Source organism: Chaetodon auriga, chromosome 22 (genome assembly GCF_051107435.1).
Source record: "Chaetodon auriga isolate fChaAug3 chromosome 22, fChaAug3.hap1, whole genome shotgun sequence".
NCBI lineage: Eukaryota > Metazoa > Chordata > Actinopteri > Chaetodontiformes > Chaetodontidae > Chaetodon > Chaetodon auriga.
Window position 1 is genome coordinate 1,223,940 of NC_135095.1, and position 17,214 is coordinate 1,241,153.

General features: G+C 40.0%; 2 protein-coding genes across 3 annotated transcripts; both read left to right on the forward strand.

Annotated features, from left to right (window-relative positions):
• The first annotated feature begins 1,292 nt into the window (after positions 1 to 1,292).
• On the forward strand, positions 1,293 to 9,027 carry golt1ba (golgi transport 1Ba). Of its 2 annotated transcripts, XM_076722887.1 has the most exons (6): positions 1,321 to 1,459; positions 2,294 to 2,385; positions 3,601 to 3,779; positions 4,853 to 4,934; positions 5,441 to 5,475; positions 7,442 to 7,570. In XM_076722887.1, the coding sequence occupies exons 1-5, from the start codon at positions 1,435 to 1,437 to the stop codon at positions 5,447 to 5,449; spliced, it is 387 nt and encodes a 128-aa protein (XP_076579002.1). In that variant the 5' UTR covers positions 1,321 to 1,434; the 3' UTR covers positions 5,450 to 5,475; positions 7,442 to 7,570. The 2 variants fall into 2 exon arrangements, with proteins under 2 accessions (XP_076579003.1, XP_076579002.1); XM_076722888.1 differs by lacking the exon at positions 5,441 to 5,475 and having other exon boundaries at positions 1,293 to 1,459; positions 7,442 to 9,027.
• A 3,145-nt stretch (positions 9,028 to 12,172) lies between these two features.
• Positions 12,173 to 16,260, forward strand: spx (spexin hormone). The gene is made up of 6 exons (XM_076722889.1): positions 12,173 to 12,248; positions 13,652 to 13,735; positions 13,907 to 13,964; positions 14,492 to 14,554; positions 14,746 to 14,832; positions 15,549 to 16,260. The coding sequence occupies exons 1-6, from the start codon at positions 12,243 to 12,245 to the stop codon at positions 15,614 to 15,616; spliced, it is 366 nt and encodes a 121-aa protein (XP_076579004.1). The 5' UTR covers positions 12,173 to 12,242; the 3' UTR covers positions 15,617 to 16,260.
• Positions 16,261 to 17,214: the final 954 nt, after the last annotated feature.

A 17,214-nucleotide genomic window follows, 5' to 3' on the forward strand; every position in this document is an offset into this window, starting at 1 on the left:
AGGCCTACTAATCAGGGTTTTTTTTTCTTATTCTACTTTATCTTTATTTTATCATTATTATTATTGTTATTATATTAATAATTTTGTTTACACGTTCAAAATGAATATATCAAGCAAAAAAAGTCTATGTAGCCTTGAAGATTGTGCGCATTTATTAATGGTAAAAATATATTGTTTTGATAAATTGCTTTGAAATGCCATGGTGTCGCAGGGTTCATTATAACATTGTTGACACATATTGTGACTATCATTATTATAGATTGTCCAAAAAAGTTTTATTCTTCAAAATATTTAGTACACTGTTAACTTAAAGAAGATAGTAAGTAGTCTGGAAGCCTGTGATCTCATGCAGCCAAAACCAAGGCACCTGTAATCAGATATCAAATGAAGAAGCATGAGCAAACAGAAAAAACACTGTAACACCCCTGAAATCAAAGGCTAGAGTTATTGTCTACTGCTGCTGGATGCTTAAACATGTTCTCATATTATCGTTACATTATCTGTAGAGATGATTTACTCTTGCTAAATTGTACAGATAAGTGATGCAACCCCAACTAAGTGTAGTGGTTGTAGACCTGGACCTGGTCTAATGTGGTCTAGATGAGAAAAAAGTGGTGAAATGCGCCTTTTTTGCATTTTCACAAATAGAATAAAGGTTTCACAAACCAGAGACTGTGTTTTTATGAATGTTTAGGCTCTGTTTAATAATCTAGTCCAGATTTGAGTAGTATGAGTCTTGTGGTTTTATATCAGGAACAGGTCTAATGTGATGTAGATCAGAAAAAGACATATATATCATTTACATTTTACTGTGAGTTACACATATTAGAGAGTAGATCTAGAATTAAAATAAATAAAATCCTTGGTTTTTAGATGAATTAAATACCGTTGCAATCTAGGGTTGATTCTCCTTTCATCGTCTTACACTGTTTCATACTCTCAGTTCATGAATTAGGAAAACGACTGAATACCGCCATCTACAGGCGTTATGACACTTTTAAGGTGGACCGGAAAATTCCAATCAGAAGCTGTGAATCGGATGCCAACTTCAGGCTCGTCGGGGATGCTACAAGAACACTTACACTATTTCTTCAGCCGCAGCTGTCTAACATGGTCTGCAAACTACAAAAGCCAAAAGACGGATCTAATAGGATACAAATATTTCTGTGACATGACTGTAACTTTAACTTTTTTAACCAGGGGCGTCCGAAATAGCTCCTCCCGCTTCGCAACTCTAAGGAACGATGATAAAATTGTCACGTTGAATGCGACACGGCGATGTTCCGGAAGATGACATCGCGAGAAGGTGTGTTTCCGGAAGACGTGGCTGTTGCTGCAGTGGCAGCTGTCATCCAGATTATTCCTAGAGGAGTGCTTGATTAGCTACCTCTGTGTATTTTTTGTTTTATCTTCACCCGTTTATTCGGCATCAAAATGATTTCGCTAACGGACTCCCAAAGTAAGACCCTCCTTCTTCCCTTCTTCTTAGGTTTCTGCTCTCTTTATTACACCGGCTTCATCTGCAGCAGTTGGCTAACTAGCAATTAGCCATTAGTGCTAGTACAGGAAACTATGGCCCAAATAGATAACAACTAAGTTTACCATTATCACAGTTGTGTAGCTGCAAACAAGCGCTTGACTTGAAAGCAATATACATTCATGTTATATCTCCGTGTTTCAAAATCTGTGATTTGCCTTAAAATAGAGAGTGAACAACGGAGCTCTGATAGACGCTCCAGTGAAATGACTCAGTTTCACTGTGGTTCTTCTGAGAGATATTGATGTATTTGTGTACTTAATAATGTATTGATGGGTTACTGATAAGGGTACTTTAAATGGAAAAGACCGAACCCATTACGTGGAATTTGAATATATTCATTAACAAGTATGGCATGCAGGACAAAACTACTGTCCTATATTATCAACAATTTATCCAGATGAAAAACAGAGTGGCCTTGCCCGCGAAACACATGGTAAAACAGTTAAACATCACTTGTCTGCCTCCAAAGCACCTCTCTCTGTCTTGACGTTTTGTTTTACATGACCACTCACAAAACAATGCAAATCTCACTTTGATTTTGATTTCAACGTGTGCTCCAGAGTTCATAGTCAATTACATACAAGAACATTTAAGGTGGCATTAAATTGATGCCAAATTTCAACTCAGGGTATCCAGTTCTAAATATTATCATAAGAGCTAAATGAGGAACTCAGATGGAATAATTTAAGATTTCTGTTCTCTCTCTCTCTCTCTCTGTGTGTGTGTGTGTGTGTGTGTGTGTGTGTCCTGCAGAGATTGGTATGGGATTAACAGGCTTTGGCGTGTTTTTCCTTTTCTTCGGGATGATCCTGTTCTTTGACAAAGCACTCCTGGCTATTGGAAATGTGAGTGTTTCTGTTTCATTGAACTGATGTTATCTGGGATCCTGAGAAACAAAGATGTGAAACTTATTCAGAGAAACTTACTTCCATATTATCTGGTGCTGACACTGACATGCATTTTAGTTCAAATTCAGGTGTGAAAATGTGTTTCAGTCTTACATGTTCTAAAATATATGCAATGTTTTCATGCAATATATTATTAACATATCTAACATAAGAAGTATCATATAACACACAAACTAGAAAATTTGGCATAATTGGGGATCCACCCACTGCTTTTGACAAATGATGAGCAAATCAAGTCAGTTGAAGACAGACTCAGCACACTAGAAACTGCTGTCACAAAATGTTTGTTGTGCATTAAAACCACCAGCATGAGCCCTCTGTAGTGTCGGATAGGGTTGCCCCGATGTTACTATTTTAGTCTGAGTCAGTACCAATACCTGCCTTTGGGTGTCACTTTATACCAAGTACAGATCTTGGTCTGTGAGCAGACATTACTTATTGAAAGGACTCATCTATCTAAGGGTCATTTCCTTGAATCTTTTCTGGAGCCTCCCTGCACCAGCAGCAGAACAAGAGCTGTGGTTCCTCATCTGAAGTTTATCTAAAGGGAAATCGTTTTTCCACTCAGTGTTATTTTGATACATTTTCCCTCTCATTTCGCCCTTATTTTCATTTGGTGATTCATTCATTTATTATCACAATAAGTTATCCTTATTTTAATGCTAATATTAGGAAGTTAAATGACTGTCCTGAAACTAAGTTAAGCTAACTTATGCCTGGTGAGGAAAAAAATGCTTAAAAAAACATTTTTATTGAAGTTCTGTATCAGTAAGATGCTGAACATTGTATCGAGCAATCTTTTTCTACTTTCATAAGAGATTAGAGCTAAACTTTGTATTGGTCATCTCTCTTGTATAAACACCCCTTATTCATTTATTTTCACTTGTACAATACTGTAAGATTATTTTAGCAATACATGTAGCTGTTGCACTGCAACTCTGCACAACCCTGCTGATCCACTGGATATATACCTTTTGTACATAATGTCTGACATAAAATGGAAACTAGCAAAATGTGAATATTTCACTCTAAATATAATGCAAAACACAATAGTGAAACCGAGCAGAAAAGGTATCTGCGATCCTGTAATTTAAAGAAACAATAATTGGACCGCTCCCTTTTTTTTTTCTTTTTTTTTTTTTTTGGCTGTAGATCCTATTTGTTGCTGGACTTGCCTTTGTCATCGGGCTGGAGAGGACATTCCGCTTCTTCTTCCAGAAGCACAAGATGAAGGCCACCAGTTTCTTCCTGGGAGGTGTGCTTGTGGTGCTGATTGGTTGGCCCATCATTGGAGTTGTGCTGGAGATCTACGGCTTTTTCCTCTTGTTCAGGTAAGAGGAAACAGCGGGGGCACGAGGCGAGAAACAGAGAGAGCAGACTGACAATGCTGGTGCACCTAAAGGTCCCTGAAAACAAATGTGACACATTGCCATCTTGTTTCCACATGAATCCACAAGGCTTGTCCCATTTTGAGGTCTAGACAAACCTATTTGACCACCTAAAGCAGCAGCACCTGATTGAAGAGATTTATTTTGTCATGTTGTCAAGATTATCATTATTCCAGAGAAACCCTGTGAAATAATGTCATGTTATCATAGGGCCATATTGCCAACAGCAACTAGGGACAGCTAGCCAGAGTTGGGCAGTAGTGGCACTTTAAATCACGGCATTACTATTTTAACCACATTTCTCAGCTGCGTGGTGGTGCATCACTGTTTCTTGAGTTTACCTGATGGAAATATGGCAGAGGGTGAGGAATGAGAGGAACTGATTCCAATGGACTCAGGATTTTGAATCCTTTTCTATTCTATTTTAAATTAAGTTATTCCATTTTGAGTTAACAGTTTGTCCTGTAAATGTGTCCAAGTCTAAATTCTTCATACTCATGCAAGCACAGGTGCACATGCACACACACACACACACACACACACACACAAACATGACTGATAGTTTTATTGATCACTGAGAGAGTAATGACTTGTTGGTTCAATGTCCAAAAAAAAAAGCAGCTTTGATGTAAACTACGTTTGCCATGTTGCTGCAGATATAGAACAACTGGCAGCTTACCTCATTACACTTTCCAAGTAGCTCGTCCAACACTGCTGCCAGCATGGCTTAAGACTTGAAGTCATGTTTGACATCCAGTTTGACTTGTACGTATGGCTTTTGAGAGGAGAACATCCTGAACATAAGGTTAACAACAAAGAAGGCATTTTTATTTAATGAGACCTTTTTAATGTTAACAGCTAATCACTTGTGATTGTATTTGTTTACAGTTTATTATTTGTCTGTGATATTTCTTCGTTCTTTGCAGTTATCTGTATTAGGACTGACTAGCTTCACTCTCTCTGTGTCTTTGTCTCCTCCCCTCCCTTGCTCTCACTTTCACTCTCATCACATCAAGGGGTTTCTTCCCTGTTGTAGTAGGCTTTATCAGAAGAATACCTGTCCTTGGCTCAATCCTGAACTTGCCCTTCATCAGTGCAGTAAGTCTTACCCTGCCCTGCAGCAACCCTGCAGTTCTACTTTGTTTACATGAGCATGTTGCTTTTTCTTATTGATTAATCACCCTGTTAAAACACCAAAACCACAACAAATTATCCAAACTGCTGGGATCAAATTCCTCCTGCACATCACAGCCGGTTTAATAAAACCATGCTTTCAGGTTTGCCAGGTTTAGCAGTTCACTTGGAGGCTGCCTATAAACATAGATGAGCTCAAATCACTCAAAATCTAGGTGTGCATGGCAAGAATGTTGTAGAATTTTAACAACGAATAGGCAGTTTCAAAGATGAAATGAAGTCAGGGTCATGTGGGCTCCAGCTTTACAGTGTGTTACGTCTCCAGTGGGCACTGTTACTGTTGAATTAAGAACTACAAGTTAGCAGACACATGGTTACCTTTGTGGTTAATGAACATGCTCCTACCATGCTGTTGTCAGGGAAGCTTTGTTTTGAGGTGAATGTCATTCTTTCTTTGTTTTTTATTAAAGCCTTCGTAAGGCTCTGAGGACAGTCAGCAATTGTGGTCAGTCACTGCCGATTTTCCCTTGCATGCTAACATATTTAAAATACAATTAATAATATTCAGAAAAACAAGTATCTCATGATAGAAGGGAAAGTATGTTTTGTATATTTTGTTTAGGGAGCTGGACATTTTTTTATCTTAATTGTAAATTGTTTAATTGGCTTTGAAGGCACACACTACTGGTAAATATGGTGATTTGTCAATTAGTCAGTTTTGAGACATCATAATATTTTTTCAACTATAAAATAACACACTATTCCTTAAACTTCACGTTCAAGGTTATTTATTTATTTATATATTTTGCAAATTTGTACATGGAAAATTGGAATGTTTGTGTAAATAGTAGTGTAGTGTAGTGTAAATAGTGCTAGGTATAGGTAGTGGATTACACAGTGACTACTTGCAGGGCCAGTGATCTACTGTAGCTGGCAAGGTAACTGCTAATATGCTAGTTCGTCATAACATACCACTGATAAACTGTCACAATATCTTATCACACTAATGCTCGCTAACTGCCTGTTAGCGAGCAAGATAGCTTGGTACAGTAGCTAACCAGGCAAACATCTAAAATACTTTTTTCAAGATTCAAGTCATAATAGTTCTAGTCTTACAGTATGAATTCTTGTCTCACAATTGACAGTAAGTCTTGTATATTTGTGAAGCAGTTTATCCTCTGGCATTGCGGAGTTGCTATATATTAAAGTGGATGATGCAACAAAGCTAACATAGAGGAGCAAAGAGGGGTTTGACTTCACTTTGACTTATCTTGTTAAATGAAAAGATATGACAGCTTCCACTGTTATGAGAGGCTCTTAAGAGACCGCTACAACCACTATGTGGATCTATCACACAACACAACACAAAAGACTTATCTCTATTAACTCAGAACTTCAGAATGTATGGCTGAAGGAAGATAATGAAGAAGACACAGCTCAGTCACTGACAAATGTCAACAGCAAATTGACTAAATGGTAAATGGTCTGCATTTTTATAGTGCTTTTTTTATTCTACCAACCACTCGAAGTGCTTTACAACACATTCCACATACACACACACTCACTCACACTCACATCTTGGGGTTCAGTGTCTTGCCCAAGGACACTTGGACATGCAGATTGGAAAAGACAGGGATCAAACTACCAACCTTCTGATAAGTGGACAACGTGCTCTACCTCCTGAGCCCTAGCTGCCACATGTGATCTTCAACCCACAACAGCGGCTGTGGGTTTGAGGAACAGTAGTGCTAGCTTGGCTACCTCTGTCACTGCCATAGCCTTACCTTGAAGGTTATAGCGGTCCCTCCAGAGTCTCCCATTTTTGACTCTTCGGAGTCCCATTCCTTGAAGGTCAGAACTGTCAGGATGGTTTGTAATTGGTCAACAGTGCAGTGTGGTTCACCAAGAAAGCCCTGTGCATCGTCGCTTCACCTCTGCCGGTGAATCCATTGATCACTGCTTTTCCTTTCAAATGAATTGGCTTCACTCTGAAAAAATCAATCATAAGTGTGACCAGGCCCTTAATTTGAAGGCACAGTCATTAAAGGTTTTGTTTGTAGTTCTGTTAGATATGAAAATTGAGATGCCCAGTGTCAAAATGGAAAATTTTAAAACACAAATCTGCACTCTGATACAAGTGACAGAACGATTTCAATGCACCAATTTACCATTTTTCAATGAAGTCCTGTCTTAATTTCTAAATGATAATTACAAAACAACCAAAAGTAAGAGGAAGTAATTCCTCTTGTTTGTTTGTCCTGTTCACCTGTGGTGTGTCGCCTTGAGTCACGCATGCTCTCCATTTTAAAATGCTTCAGCATAGCGGGCAAATGGTGCAGTCCAGGCATCGGTTTAATTTACACTAACACTTCACATCTCATTGACAGCTGACATGTCTGTGTCAATCATGAATGAAAAAAGCTGAAAATCAACCAGATAACACTTAACACAGTTTCTTTCTTTTCTTTCAGTATGTCGACAAAGTGGGCGAGAGCAACACCATGGTATAACAGAGACTTTTTCTACCCAGAGACGGCTGTTTGAGCACAGTGGCTTTTATAAGCAACACAATGTCCTATCGGGCTGATTTTAAAGTTATACATTCAGATTCCTTCCCCCTCCAGCAGACAAAGACTGCTCTCTGACTGTAATTTCACTGGTCAGCACGACCAATCAAAGATTCAGCAGAGCGTTGCACCACCAGTCTGTTAAAGGGTGGAGTTACTAACGTCACTACAATAATTATTTCACATTCTATTAGTCCCCTCACTGTTGAGTGCATCTGGCATGAAAATGGAGGATGGAAGACTCCGTCAAAGCACCATCAGCTCTGTTTACATGACTGTCTCCCTCTGTGGAACAAACAGACAAAACTACCGACCCTCCGCAAGGATGAGAAGCGGACCGACAGCTTGCCATATTGTCACATTTCTGTGCCTGTGCTTTAACTTAATTTGGATGAAAGCTTTGAAGTCCAACATTTTGTCTCTTTGCACTTATTCTGTGACACTTTGTTTCTTTTTGTGTTGAAGCTATTTCAATACCAAGTGTGGCTATTGTAATATTTTCTCTTTGTTCCTTGTAATTTCTGTTTATGGTTGGCGAATGAGTACTTCAATATAAATTATTTTCCAAAAAGATCAGTGCTTCACTTCATGTAAAGTGAGGTGCTATGGGACCATACTTGTATTTGTTACTGTTCTTATTACTACAACTATAAAAGTCTGGTCACACCAGAAAATGGCAACACCTCATTCACAATGACACATGGATGGTGAAGGTGTAGTTTGTACTGACAAGGCTAGCCACTGCTTTATCTGGCTATTTGCTGACACATGAGCCACCCAGGAATATGCTGGTGTTAATCTACCACAAGCTCGCCACTAGCTTGTTTTCTGTCAGTAGCAAGCTAGGTAGCTCAGTCATGAACCAAAAAATACTGTAAGTCCTCACAGTTTATTCAAGAAACTTATTTGTGTCATTGTCTCCTGTCTCATAACTGCCTACACACCATTTCTTTCATAACAGACAATGATAGCTTCTGCTGATTTGGACTGTCCAGCTCTCAGTTGCTTTGAAGTTCAGCATTGTTAAGATGGTTTTCTGCCTTGTAAACTTTGACAACAAAGTTGAACTCTGTGCAAACTTCAGCTGTGTTAAACGCTGGTTTGTCCAGGCCTGTGTGTCTGTTTTCCAAAACATATCAGTGGTTTTTGGACTTCCAAGCAGATATTTGCAACTTTCAGCTAGTCTGTCACAAATAACATTTTGTCATTTTTATTATCAAAGTCGGTTTATTTCATGGTAAGTAGTACCCTATGTGATGCAAGAAGTTTCCCACAAAAGCACTTAAACATAACAAGGACACAATTTCAAAACACAATGTTGATTGTCATGGATTATATCAGTAATGTGGTCTACCTCTCTGCAAGTTGATTTTCATAGCTTACTGAAATGAACTGCAGCCAGTTGCCTGAAAGGAAGAAACCTAATCTGAAAATGTATAGTAAGCTTTGGAAAATGGTCACAGATATAAAGTAAACACCACTGGCTTTTAAAGCATATTTCTGGTTTATTTCAACCTGCGTCCTCAAGCCAAAACTACAAAACTAAGATTACACTTTGTAATCCTGTCAAACTGTAAAATGTGAGGCAGTACATATTTGTGGGCCTACAGACCTTTTCCATCTAAATGACCGTTACTTTTTTCAGACCTATGTTGGGGTGCCCAAGCATTTTACCTTTGAGGGGTAAAACTGAAGTTCAGTGGTGGGCCATGGGACAAAATCAAACATATCATATTATAAAATGGTACTAGTATCCCAAATTCCCTTAAGTGACTGACTTGTAGATCAGATTCAACTTTATTGTCATGATCAGAGTGTAACACAGAGACAAAGAAATGCAATTTAGCATCTCGTCAGAAGTGCAAATAATAATCATCATATATATATATATATATGAGAGAGGTGGTAAAGTCATTGTCAATGGTAGGGTGGTGGGGGTTGGAAGGGGGACTGTTGGTGGACAGAGTTCAGCAGGGTAACCGCTCTGGGGAAGAAGCTGTTCCTGTGCCTGCTGGTACAGGAACAGAGGCTCCTGAACCTCCTACCAAATGGCAGGGGGGCAAACAGTCCATGGTTGGGTTGGGGGCTGTCACTGCTGATGCTGCTTGCGCTGGAGGTCCTCGATCGCAGTTAGCTGGGCACCAGTGATGTACTGGGCGGTTTCTACCACCTGTTGCAGGGCCTTCCGCTCGGAGACTGTGCAGCTGCCATTCCATACTGAGATGCAGTTGGTCAGGATGCTCTCAACGGTTTAGCGGTAGAAGTTGACCAGGATCTGACAAGCCAGGTTAACTTTCCTCACTCCTCAGGAAGTAGAGGTGCTGTTGAGCTTTCTTTATCAAGGTGGAGGAGTTGAGGTACAGGAGAGGTCCTCTGAGATGTGGACGCCCAGGAACTTGAAGCTGGAGACAGGTTCAACCTCAGCCCCGTCAATGTGAATGGGGGTGTGACTGCAGCTTTTGGTTTTCCTGTAGTCCACGATGAGCTCCTTGGTCTTCTTGGTGTTGAGGGTCAGGTTGTTGTCGGCGCACCACATCACCAGCTGCTGAATCTCATCCCTGTAGAACTGACTCGTCGTTGCTGGTGATCAGGCCTATCACTGTGGTGTTGTCTGCGAACTTGATGATGGAGTTGGAGCCACAGGTACACAGTCGTGGGTGAAGAGGGAGTACAGGAGAGGGCTCAGCATGCAGCCCTGTGGGATGCCAGTGTTCAGGGTCAGGGTGGCGGAGGTGTGGTTGTGTAACCTGACAGACTGGGGTCTGTTGGTTAGGAAGTCCAGGTTCCAGTTGCAGAGGGAGGTGCTGATGCCGAGGTCACTAAGTTTGTTGACCAGCTTGGAGGGGATGACTGTGTTGAATGCTGAGCTGAAGTCAATGAACAGCATCCTCGTGTAGGTGTTGTTTTCCAGATGCGTCAGGGTGGCGCTGCGTCGCCAGATCTGAAGGTAGCGTCACGTTCCTTTAGTCCCTTTAGGAAAGTTCTTATCTGTTTGTGGTGGTCAACACATGTGTTAATGTAGTCCAGAACGAAGGAGGCATATGAGTCCAAGTCAATGGATCCTGAGTCCAGTGTGGCCTGGATAGCGAACAAACTCCAATCTCTGTGTTCGAACCGGTGCTGGAGTGTGGCGTCCACTCCCTCTGGCCATACTGTAGCAGTCCTCACTGACGGCTTAACAGGTTTGATGAGTGGTCTGTACTTGGGGAGTGAGAACAATGAGAGGTGATCAGACTGGCCCAGGTGGGGGAGGGGGGTGGCTTTGTAAGCCTCAGGAATGTTTGTATAGACATGGTCCAGGGTTTTGTCTCCTCTGATGGAGCAGGAGACATTCTGGTGAAATTTGGGGAGAACAGTCCCCAGGTTGGAGTGGTTGAAGTCTCCAGCAACAAGAAGAGCTCCATCAGGGTGTGCATTTTGTTGTTTGTGGATAGCAGCATACAGTTCTTTCATTGCTAGTTTAGCATTAGCATCCAGGGGAATAAAAGCTGCAGTTATTACAGTGGATGTGAACTCTCCAGGCAGATAAAAAGGCCTGCGCTTGATCATCAGAGATTCCAGATTAGCAGAACAGTGGCTGCCAATGATAACAGAGTCTGTACACCAAGTTTTGTTCACATAAATACACAGTCCTCCGCCCCTGGTCTTATCTTACTAAGATTTCTTGAAAAATTTTTTAAATTGTTTTCAGTAGAAATATCGGGTGGGCCAAATTGAGCCTTATGGTGGGCTAACTTTGACCTGTGGGAGTAGTAATGGGTTGGATGTTGATTGGATTGGATGTGCATGACTAATGGTTAAAGTGCTGTTTTAAGTCCCTCTCCACATTGCTAGGGATATAATTCTGGTAAGTCTTCAGGTAATAAAACCCATCCAAAGTCCCAAACACAATCATGAGTAGATCCACTCCTGACCAGACCATCACTGACCCAACGCCAAACCAGTCATGCTGGATGATGTTATAGGCAGCATAACGTTCACCACAGCATCTCCAGACTCTTTTTTCTGGAGTTTTAAACCCAAACTTTGGTCTTCCTCTGTGGACGGATTTGGCTCAGTTGTCATTTTGGAATGGAATGAGGTGAGAAGCAAGGGGATATTGGACGCATGACCTCAGTATTTCTCCAAATCCTGGGTGTCTTCTTGCCTCAGTGATCAGTAGCCATCCTGCAATTAATGAGATTAATGTAATCCATTCATTATTGTAAGTGTGGCCTTTTGATTCATAAAATCCAACTCCCATCTCTACAGTTCTGCTCTAGTGAGCAAGGTGTAAACATATTAATATTCCCACAAAGGGGGAAATATTGCTGCTCGTATCGACAGTGAACGTACAGCCAATCCACATTTTACAATAACGGCCTGCAGCTGCAACATAAGTAATTTGGAAAAACTACACTGAACTGAAAGTGCTTATGGCAGCTGTTTTCATTCAGCAATATTTACAGTAGGCTATACTACGACTCTCAATAAAAGGAGCAGAATTGATCGGCGACTCCATTCATTCGCTCTCCAAACCGCCTCCGTTTCATCAAACTGGCGTGACCTATTGCTGCTGGCGTCATGAAGGAGCGCGGAGTACAGATGCTACCCCGCCACAGAGTGCATAAATACAACGAGAAGGATCATCGCCAGAAATTAACTCGGACGCTTCAACTCTCTGATCCTCTTGACTGGACAACAGGCTGACGGAATCTCTGACACCATGAAAGTAAGTACAATGCAGGAAAAGTTTGGGTTTAGTTTGTTGGGGGGCGGGGGATGACTGACGGAGCTTTTCCCATTTTACGGTTTAGTTTCACATTTTCTAGAGACTGTATCCTGACAACTGTGTATGCAGTCTCGGAGTGTCCATCGAGGGGAAGGAGTATATATCGTAGCCACGTTTTTCCACATGGAGCGCTCGAAATGTTATTGCGTGCACAGGAGATAGAATTCGTTCCCACGTTTTCTTTCATTCCTGCGCACGAGATAAGAACACATACTCCGTTCAATGCATAGGTTGGCTATCAACACGCACCAACGGTTCGCCTTATTCCAAGTATTCGCCATGCGTTAAGACGCACACGACTCATTCAGCAAGACCGTTAACTATCCCCTAAATAAAAAGGAACCATATACCAACCGTTTCTAAAATCAAACTAACGTAATAATCTTCAGCAAAATGAAGACACCTTGAACACACAGGCTATCAATATAGCGTGCCCACCGTGCGTAACGAGGCACACCTAACAGTGCACCGACTCAAATTCGATGTTTCGAGCAACCTGGCAAACAATCATATATTTTAGCACCCTTCTGCCCTGAGGGCATATTACTGCTAGATAAAAAACAATACAAATATTACAGTAAGGATCCAAGGTTAACGCATGTACATGATTAACTTAGAACGTAACAGAGCAAACCCAGAGACAAAGGCTAAGAGCCACTGAATGTCTTGGAGAAGTTTTGATAAAATATTTAGCTGTTAATACGTAACTCTTTTTTTAACAAGGGATTTTGCTAACGGTGTTGTTGAATGAGATGTGTGCGTCTTTACACACGGCGAGTGTACTTGGATCAAGTTCCGTGTAGCCTATGTGAACAACGTTGTATTGGCACTTTTCTCGTGCGCACGAATTATTTAAACTTTGGAAACGATTGTTTCTCTTGCGCGCACAAATAACATTTCGAGTGCGTGATGTAGTGAAACGTGGTCGTGATTTATTTTTTTCCTCTCTGTGCCCACCCCGGGGATAGTTAAATTGCAATGTAAAATTGTTTCACTCCAAACTTAACTTCTGGACTGTATTAAAAGAAATACGATTTTTGGAAAGGAAAAAAAAAAAAAAAGAAAAAAAGAAAAAGAAAAGAAAGAAAGAAAAAAATAATAATAAAAGCTCTATTCATAATATGCTGCTGTCAACTTAACTTGCAAAGTTACTCCATGAATTTAAGGCTTAGTGAAATGATTTCTAATGAGCGCACCCGACGCATAATGGGATTATTACACACATATTAGATTAAGTGTTTTTCTAAAAAGTATGTTACTGTGCTAAAAAAAAAAAAAAAAGAGAGAGACAGAGACAGAGAGAGAACTAAGACGTTTGCTACCATTCACTGTTATCCCCACAGGCTGTGAGGACCATCACATTAACTTACGTACTCACCCTTTTACTACTGGTGTCGTTTATCTCACAGACCTGGAGTGCACCGAAGGTAAAGCTGGTTTATATTCCCATCTCGAACTGAACTTGACTTAACTATTTTCGTTGCATAAGTGAGAAAAAAGAGCTATAATTCTGAAACGACTGATTGTTAGCCAACAAAGTGCAGGATTACTAAGCAGAACCATATAATATAAGCAGTTTCTTTGTTTCTTCATTGAAGGGCTCTTTCCAACGGAGAAACTGGACCCCGCAGGCTATGCTGTACCTCAAGGGAACTCGTATGTAGTCTTATTTATCCTTTGATCCTGTATTTAGTCACAAAGTGTTCAGTATTAAATAAATGCATGCAACATTTTGAATTTAGTTGTATTTCATAATGCGAGTCTTTGTCGTGACTGTCGATTAAAGACAAACTAGGACAGTTTATGATTATGTGACTTTGTGATGAAAAATGTCAGTATAGAAACAACGGGCATAGCCATCGTGGAATAACTCTTTTATTATAAAAAGAATGAAGTAGGTTTGAAAAATATATTGGAATGTTTCATAGTGTCATGAGTAAATTACATATTGTGTGTATATTTACTGATATTATTATTTACTTCGTAATGTAATATCCATTTATTAAAGAATTGAACACTTTTGGTCTTCATATGGCTCTTACTTCAAGGAGACAATCTGTCGTACAAACTGTATTGATTTAAAAACATAAGTCCTTTCATATCTGTTTGTAGACATGCATTCTAAAAAAACAAACAAAAAAACAAAACTGAGCGGTGATGCAAGTTTTTCTTTTTTTTCCTAGAGGGGCGCAGATTCATCTCAGAAGACCGAAAAGAAGGCGATGTCTATGACACATTACACTTAGGTACAACTCATTTTACAAACAAAATTGTTAGTGTAGTTCAAAACACATTTAGTTAAGTTTCTTTATTTTATGGGAAAATTTTATTAAAAAAAAAAAAAAAAGTTTCCCTCAAAGCTCCCCAAAACAGTCTTGGAGCTGGAATCACCTTTGCCTCATGAGGCGAACAGATAATGTGTGTTTTCCCCCCTCAGAGACCCGTAGTCAAAACACAGAGAAGCTGAGTGTGGATCAGGCAGCCACCGTCCTCCTCAACTTCCTGCAGCAAGCCAGAGAGGGAGGTGAGAGCAGCATCTGTATCAGCTGGCATATGACAGCTAGACCAGATATGCAGGTCAGGGCTGAAGTTTGGTTGGAGTGGGGGTAAGGCAGTGAAGTGAATACAGTACTAGCAAATAAAACAAAATGATCAGAAGAGGCAGCAGTGTTTGTTTCATTCCTCAGTAGTTCAGTCTCAGCAACTTCCACCAATCAGAAGGTTAAGGCAGCGTGTGTGTAGCCTGTGAGGTGAAACCTGCATGCTCATGGCAATGTAATGTCTTTGCCAGTTTAATGGTTATAGATACAAAAAGAGAACGCTTTTAAGTGGAGTGGAAATTGCACAGGATTCCCAACCCCACTTAGACATCACATTTAAGGATCTTTTCATAGTCTTTTATTGATGAAACTCAAGCCAACTTGCATGGTGTGGTAAAAATAATAATATGATGAAGTTGTAAATTCAAGTCAAAAAGGGACTCAAGTGCTACACTCTATCAGCACAAATTCCTGTACTTATTCTTATTTCTACAGGCCAAAGAGATCGAGAAATAGCTGCTGAAAAATCTCTTGAAATCATCTCTTAATTTCACTTTTAAAGTGACACATTTCTCCTCTAATATACAAACTTGTTAGGACTCAAAGGGATTCTTACAAAAAGATTGTGTCTTTTACTCTGTCTGTGACTCAAGACTTATATTTTAATTCCATAATTTAATGTTCTTTTTCTCTCATGCAGCTGATGAAAATCCAGATGAGGTGTATTTACAGGAGCTGCCGGTGTGGAAGAGAGAATATTTCTGGTAGTCTTTCATGCATTTGTAAATCTGCCAGACGGCGTCATCTTTGTTTTTGAATGCAAATTGTTCAGTTCTGTGTGAGGGAGAAGAGCAGCTGTTTTGTAAATATGAACTCTCTGTCTATGTTCAAAATGTGATGTTTTAATAAAAGAAGGTAGAATTCATAGCACATCTTGTCTGAGAATGTCTGAGTTTTTTAAACTTCCGTAAGGCAGACAAGATCAGTTAGGCTACTAGCATTCTTGGATTGCATCATCAGCTTATATCTGTGTGTCATATGGAGCCTTGGGAAACACCATAGTTAAACTGAGCTTCAGAACAAGAGTCTGGATTGTGTGTTGGGCCACTGGTACCAATCTACCCAGCATCAGTGATATCTGTCAGGTGAGGTTCCTGTGCAGAGTCCTAAGAATTCTAAAAGACAATACCCACATCAGCAACAGCCTGCCCTGCTGCTGCCGTGTGTTCAGCGATACAGAACTATCCACTACTGTAATACCTTACTGTACGGAAGTTTCTTTACTGAGGCTGTGAGGCTCCTCAATTCATCCTCCACACTCCACCATAAATATAATGTTGTTGGTTTTGTGAGTTGCATTTTGTTGGGAAACTCTGTCTTGTAGATGATGAATAAATGAATGTTGAACCTTGATCTCCCTCATTAGTGTATTTCTGGCAGTGCATTTCTGGCAATGCTAATCCTGTTCCTCCACAAATGTGTTGTCAGGAATAATGGAAACCCTATGTGTTTTGGAGACAAAGGAGCCCCAGTTTTCTCACTGCTTAACAGTTTATAAGACCAATGCTCTTGTGGCTGAATGGGAGCAAATCCCTGCAGCCAGGTACCAACAACTGATGGAAAGCCTGAAACCAGAAGAATGTAGGCTGTAACTGCACATTAATGAACGTGGTTTTTTGAATCGTGGGATATTCAGCGGTCAATAAACTTTTAGCCATGCAGTGTATTTTGTCCAGCATATCTCTAACATAATATCTCTCTAGCAACAGAAATTGAATCTCAATAATTCATTTGTAATAAGACTTCTGTGTCTTATGAAAACCTATAAATTCAATTTTGGGGAATTTTTAATTTTGGCTGAAAAATACCCTCATTATGGTTAACAGCCTTACTATAAGTTTACAGAGGTTTAGCTAAACATTCCAAGATGTAAAGCATTTCATCTAACTATAGCCATATGTTAAAAATGTGCCACACAGAGTAATAGCAAATACAGAGGTTGTTGCATGTCAAATTAATTCTTTTGACCTTTGGTGAAAATCAATAGGAAGAACTTCTAGAGACTTCAGGCCATTATTGTCTCGTGTTCAGCAAAACCTCAAAATTCATCTGAGAGTGTTTTTTCTCACAAGATTCACAAGTTTCCAGACTCATATGGACATAAAATTCACTGACTTCCCAAACTAAAGATAAACAGTAGCTTTAATCCAGGAACCCAGACTTGGGGTGACAATGACACAGCACAAAGGGTTAGAACTTGTAAAATTTATTTTTGATTTCACTGGCATTAGGGCAGAGCAGATTAGTAATCCTGCTAGAAATATTGAATTGCATTAGAACATACTGTATAACTGTCTCATCTGCAT

Coding starts and splice junctions, on each gene's coding strand:
- spx (XM_076722889.1), top strand. Junction 13,736..13,906: donor AGACCTGGAGTGCACCGAAG/GTAAAGCTGGTT, acceptor TCTTCATTGAAG/GGCTCTTTCCAACGGAGAAA. Junction 14,555..14,745: donor CTATGACACATTACACTTAG/GTACAACTCATT, acceptor TTCCCCCCTCAG/AGACCCGTAGTCAAAACACA.
- golt1ba (XM_076722888.1), top strand. CDS start 1,435: ATGATTTCGCTAACGGACTCCCAAA. Junction 1,460..2,293: donor TTCGCTAACGGACTCCCAAA/GTAAGACCCTCC, acceptor TGTGTCCTGCAG/AGATTGGTATGGGATTAACA. Junction 3,780..4,852: donor GGCTTTTTCCTCTTGTTCAG/GTAAGAGGAAAC, acceptor CATCACATCAAG/GGGTTTCTTCCCTGTTGTAG.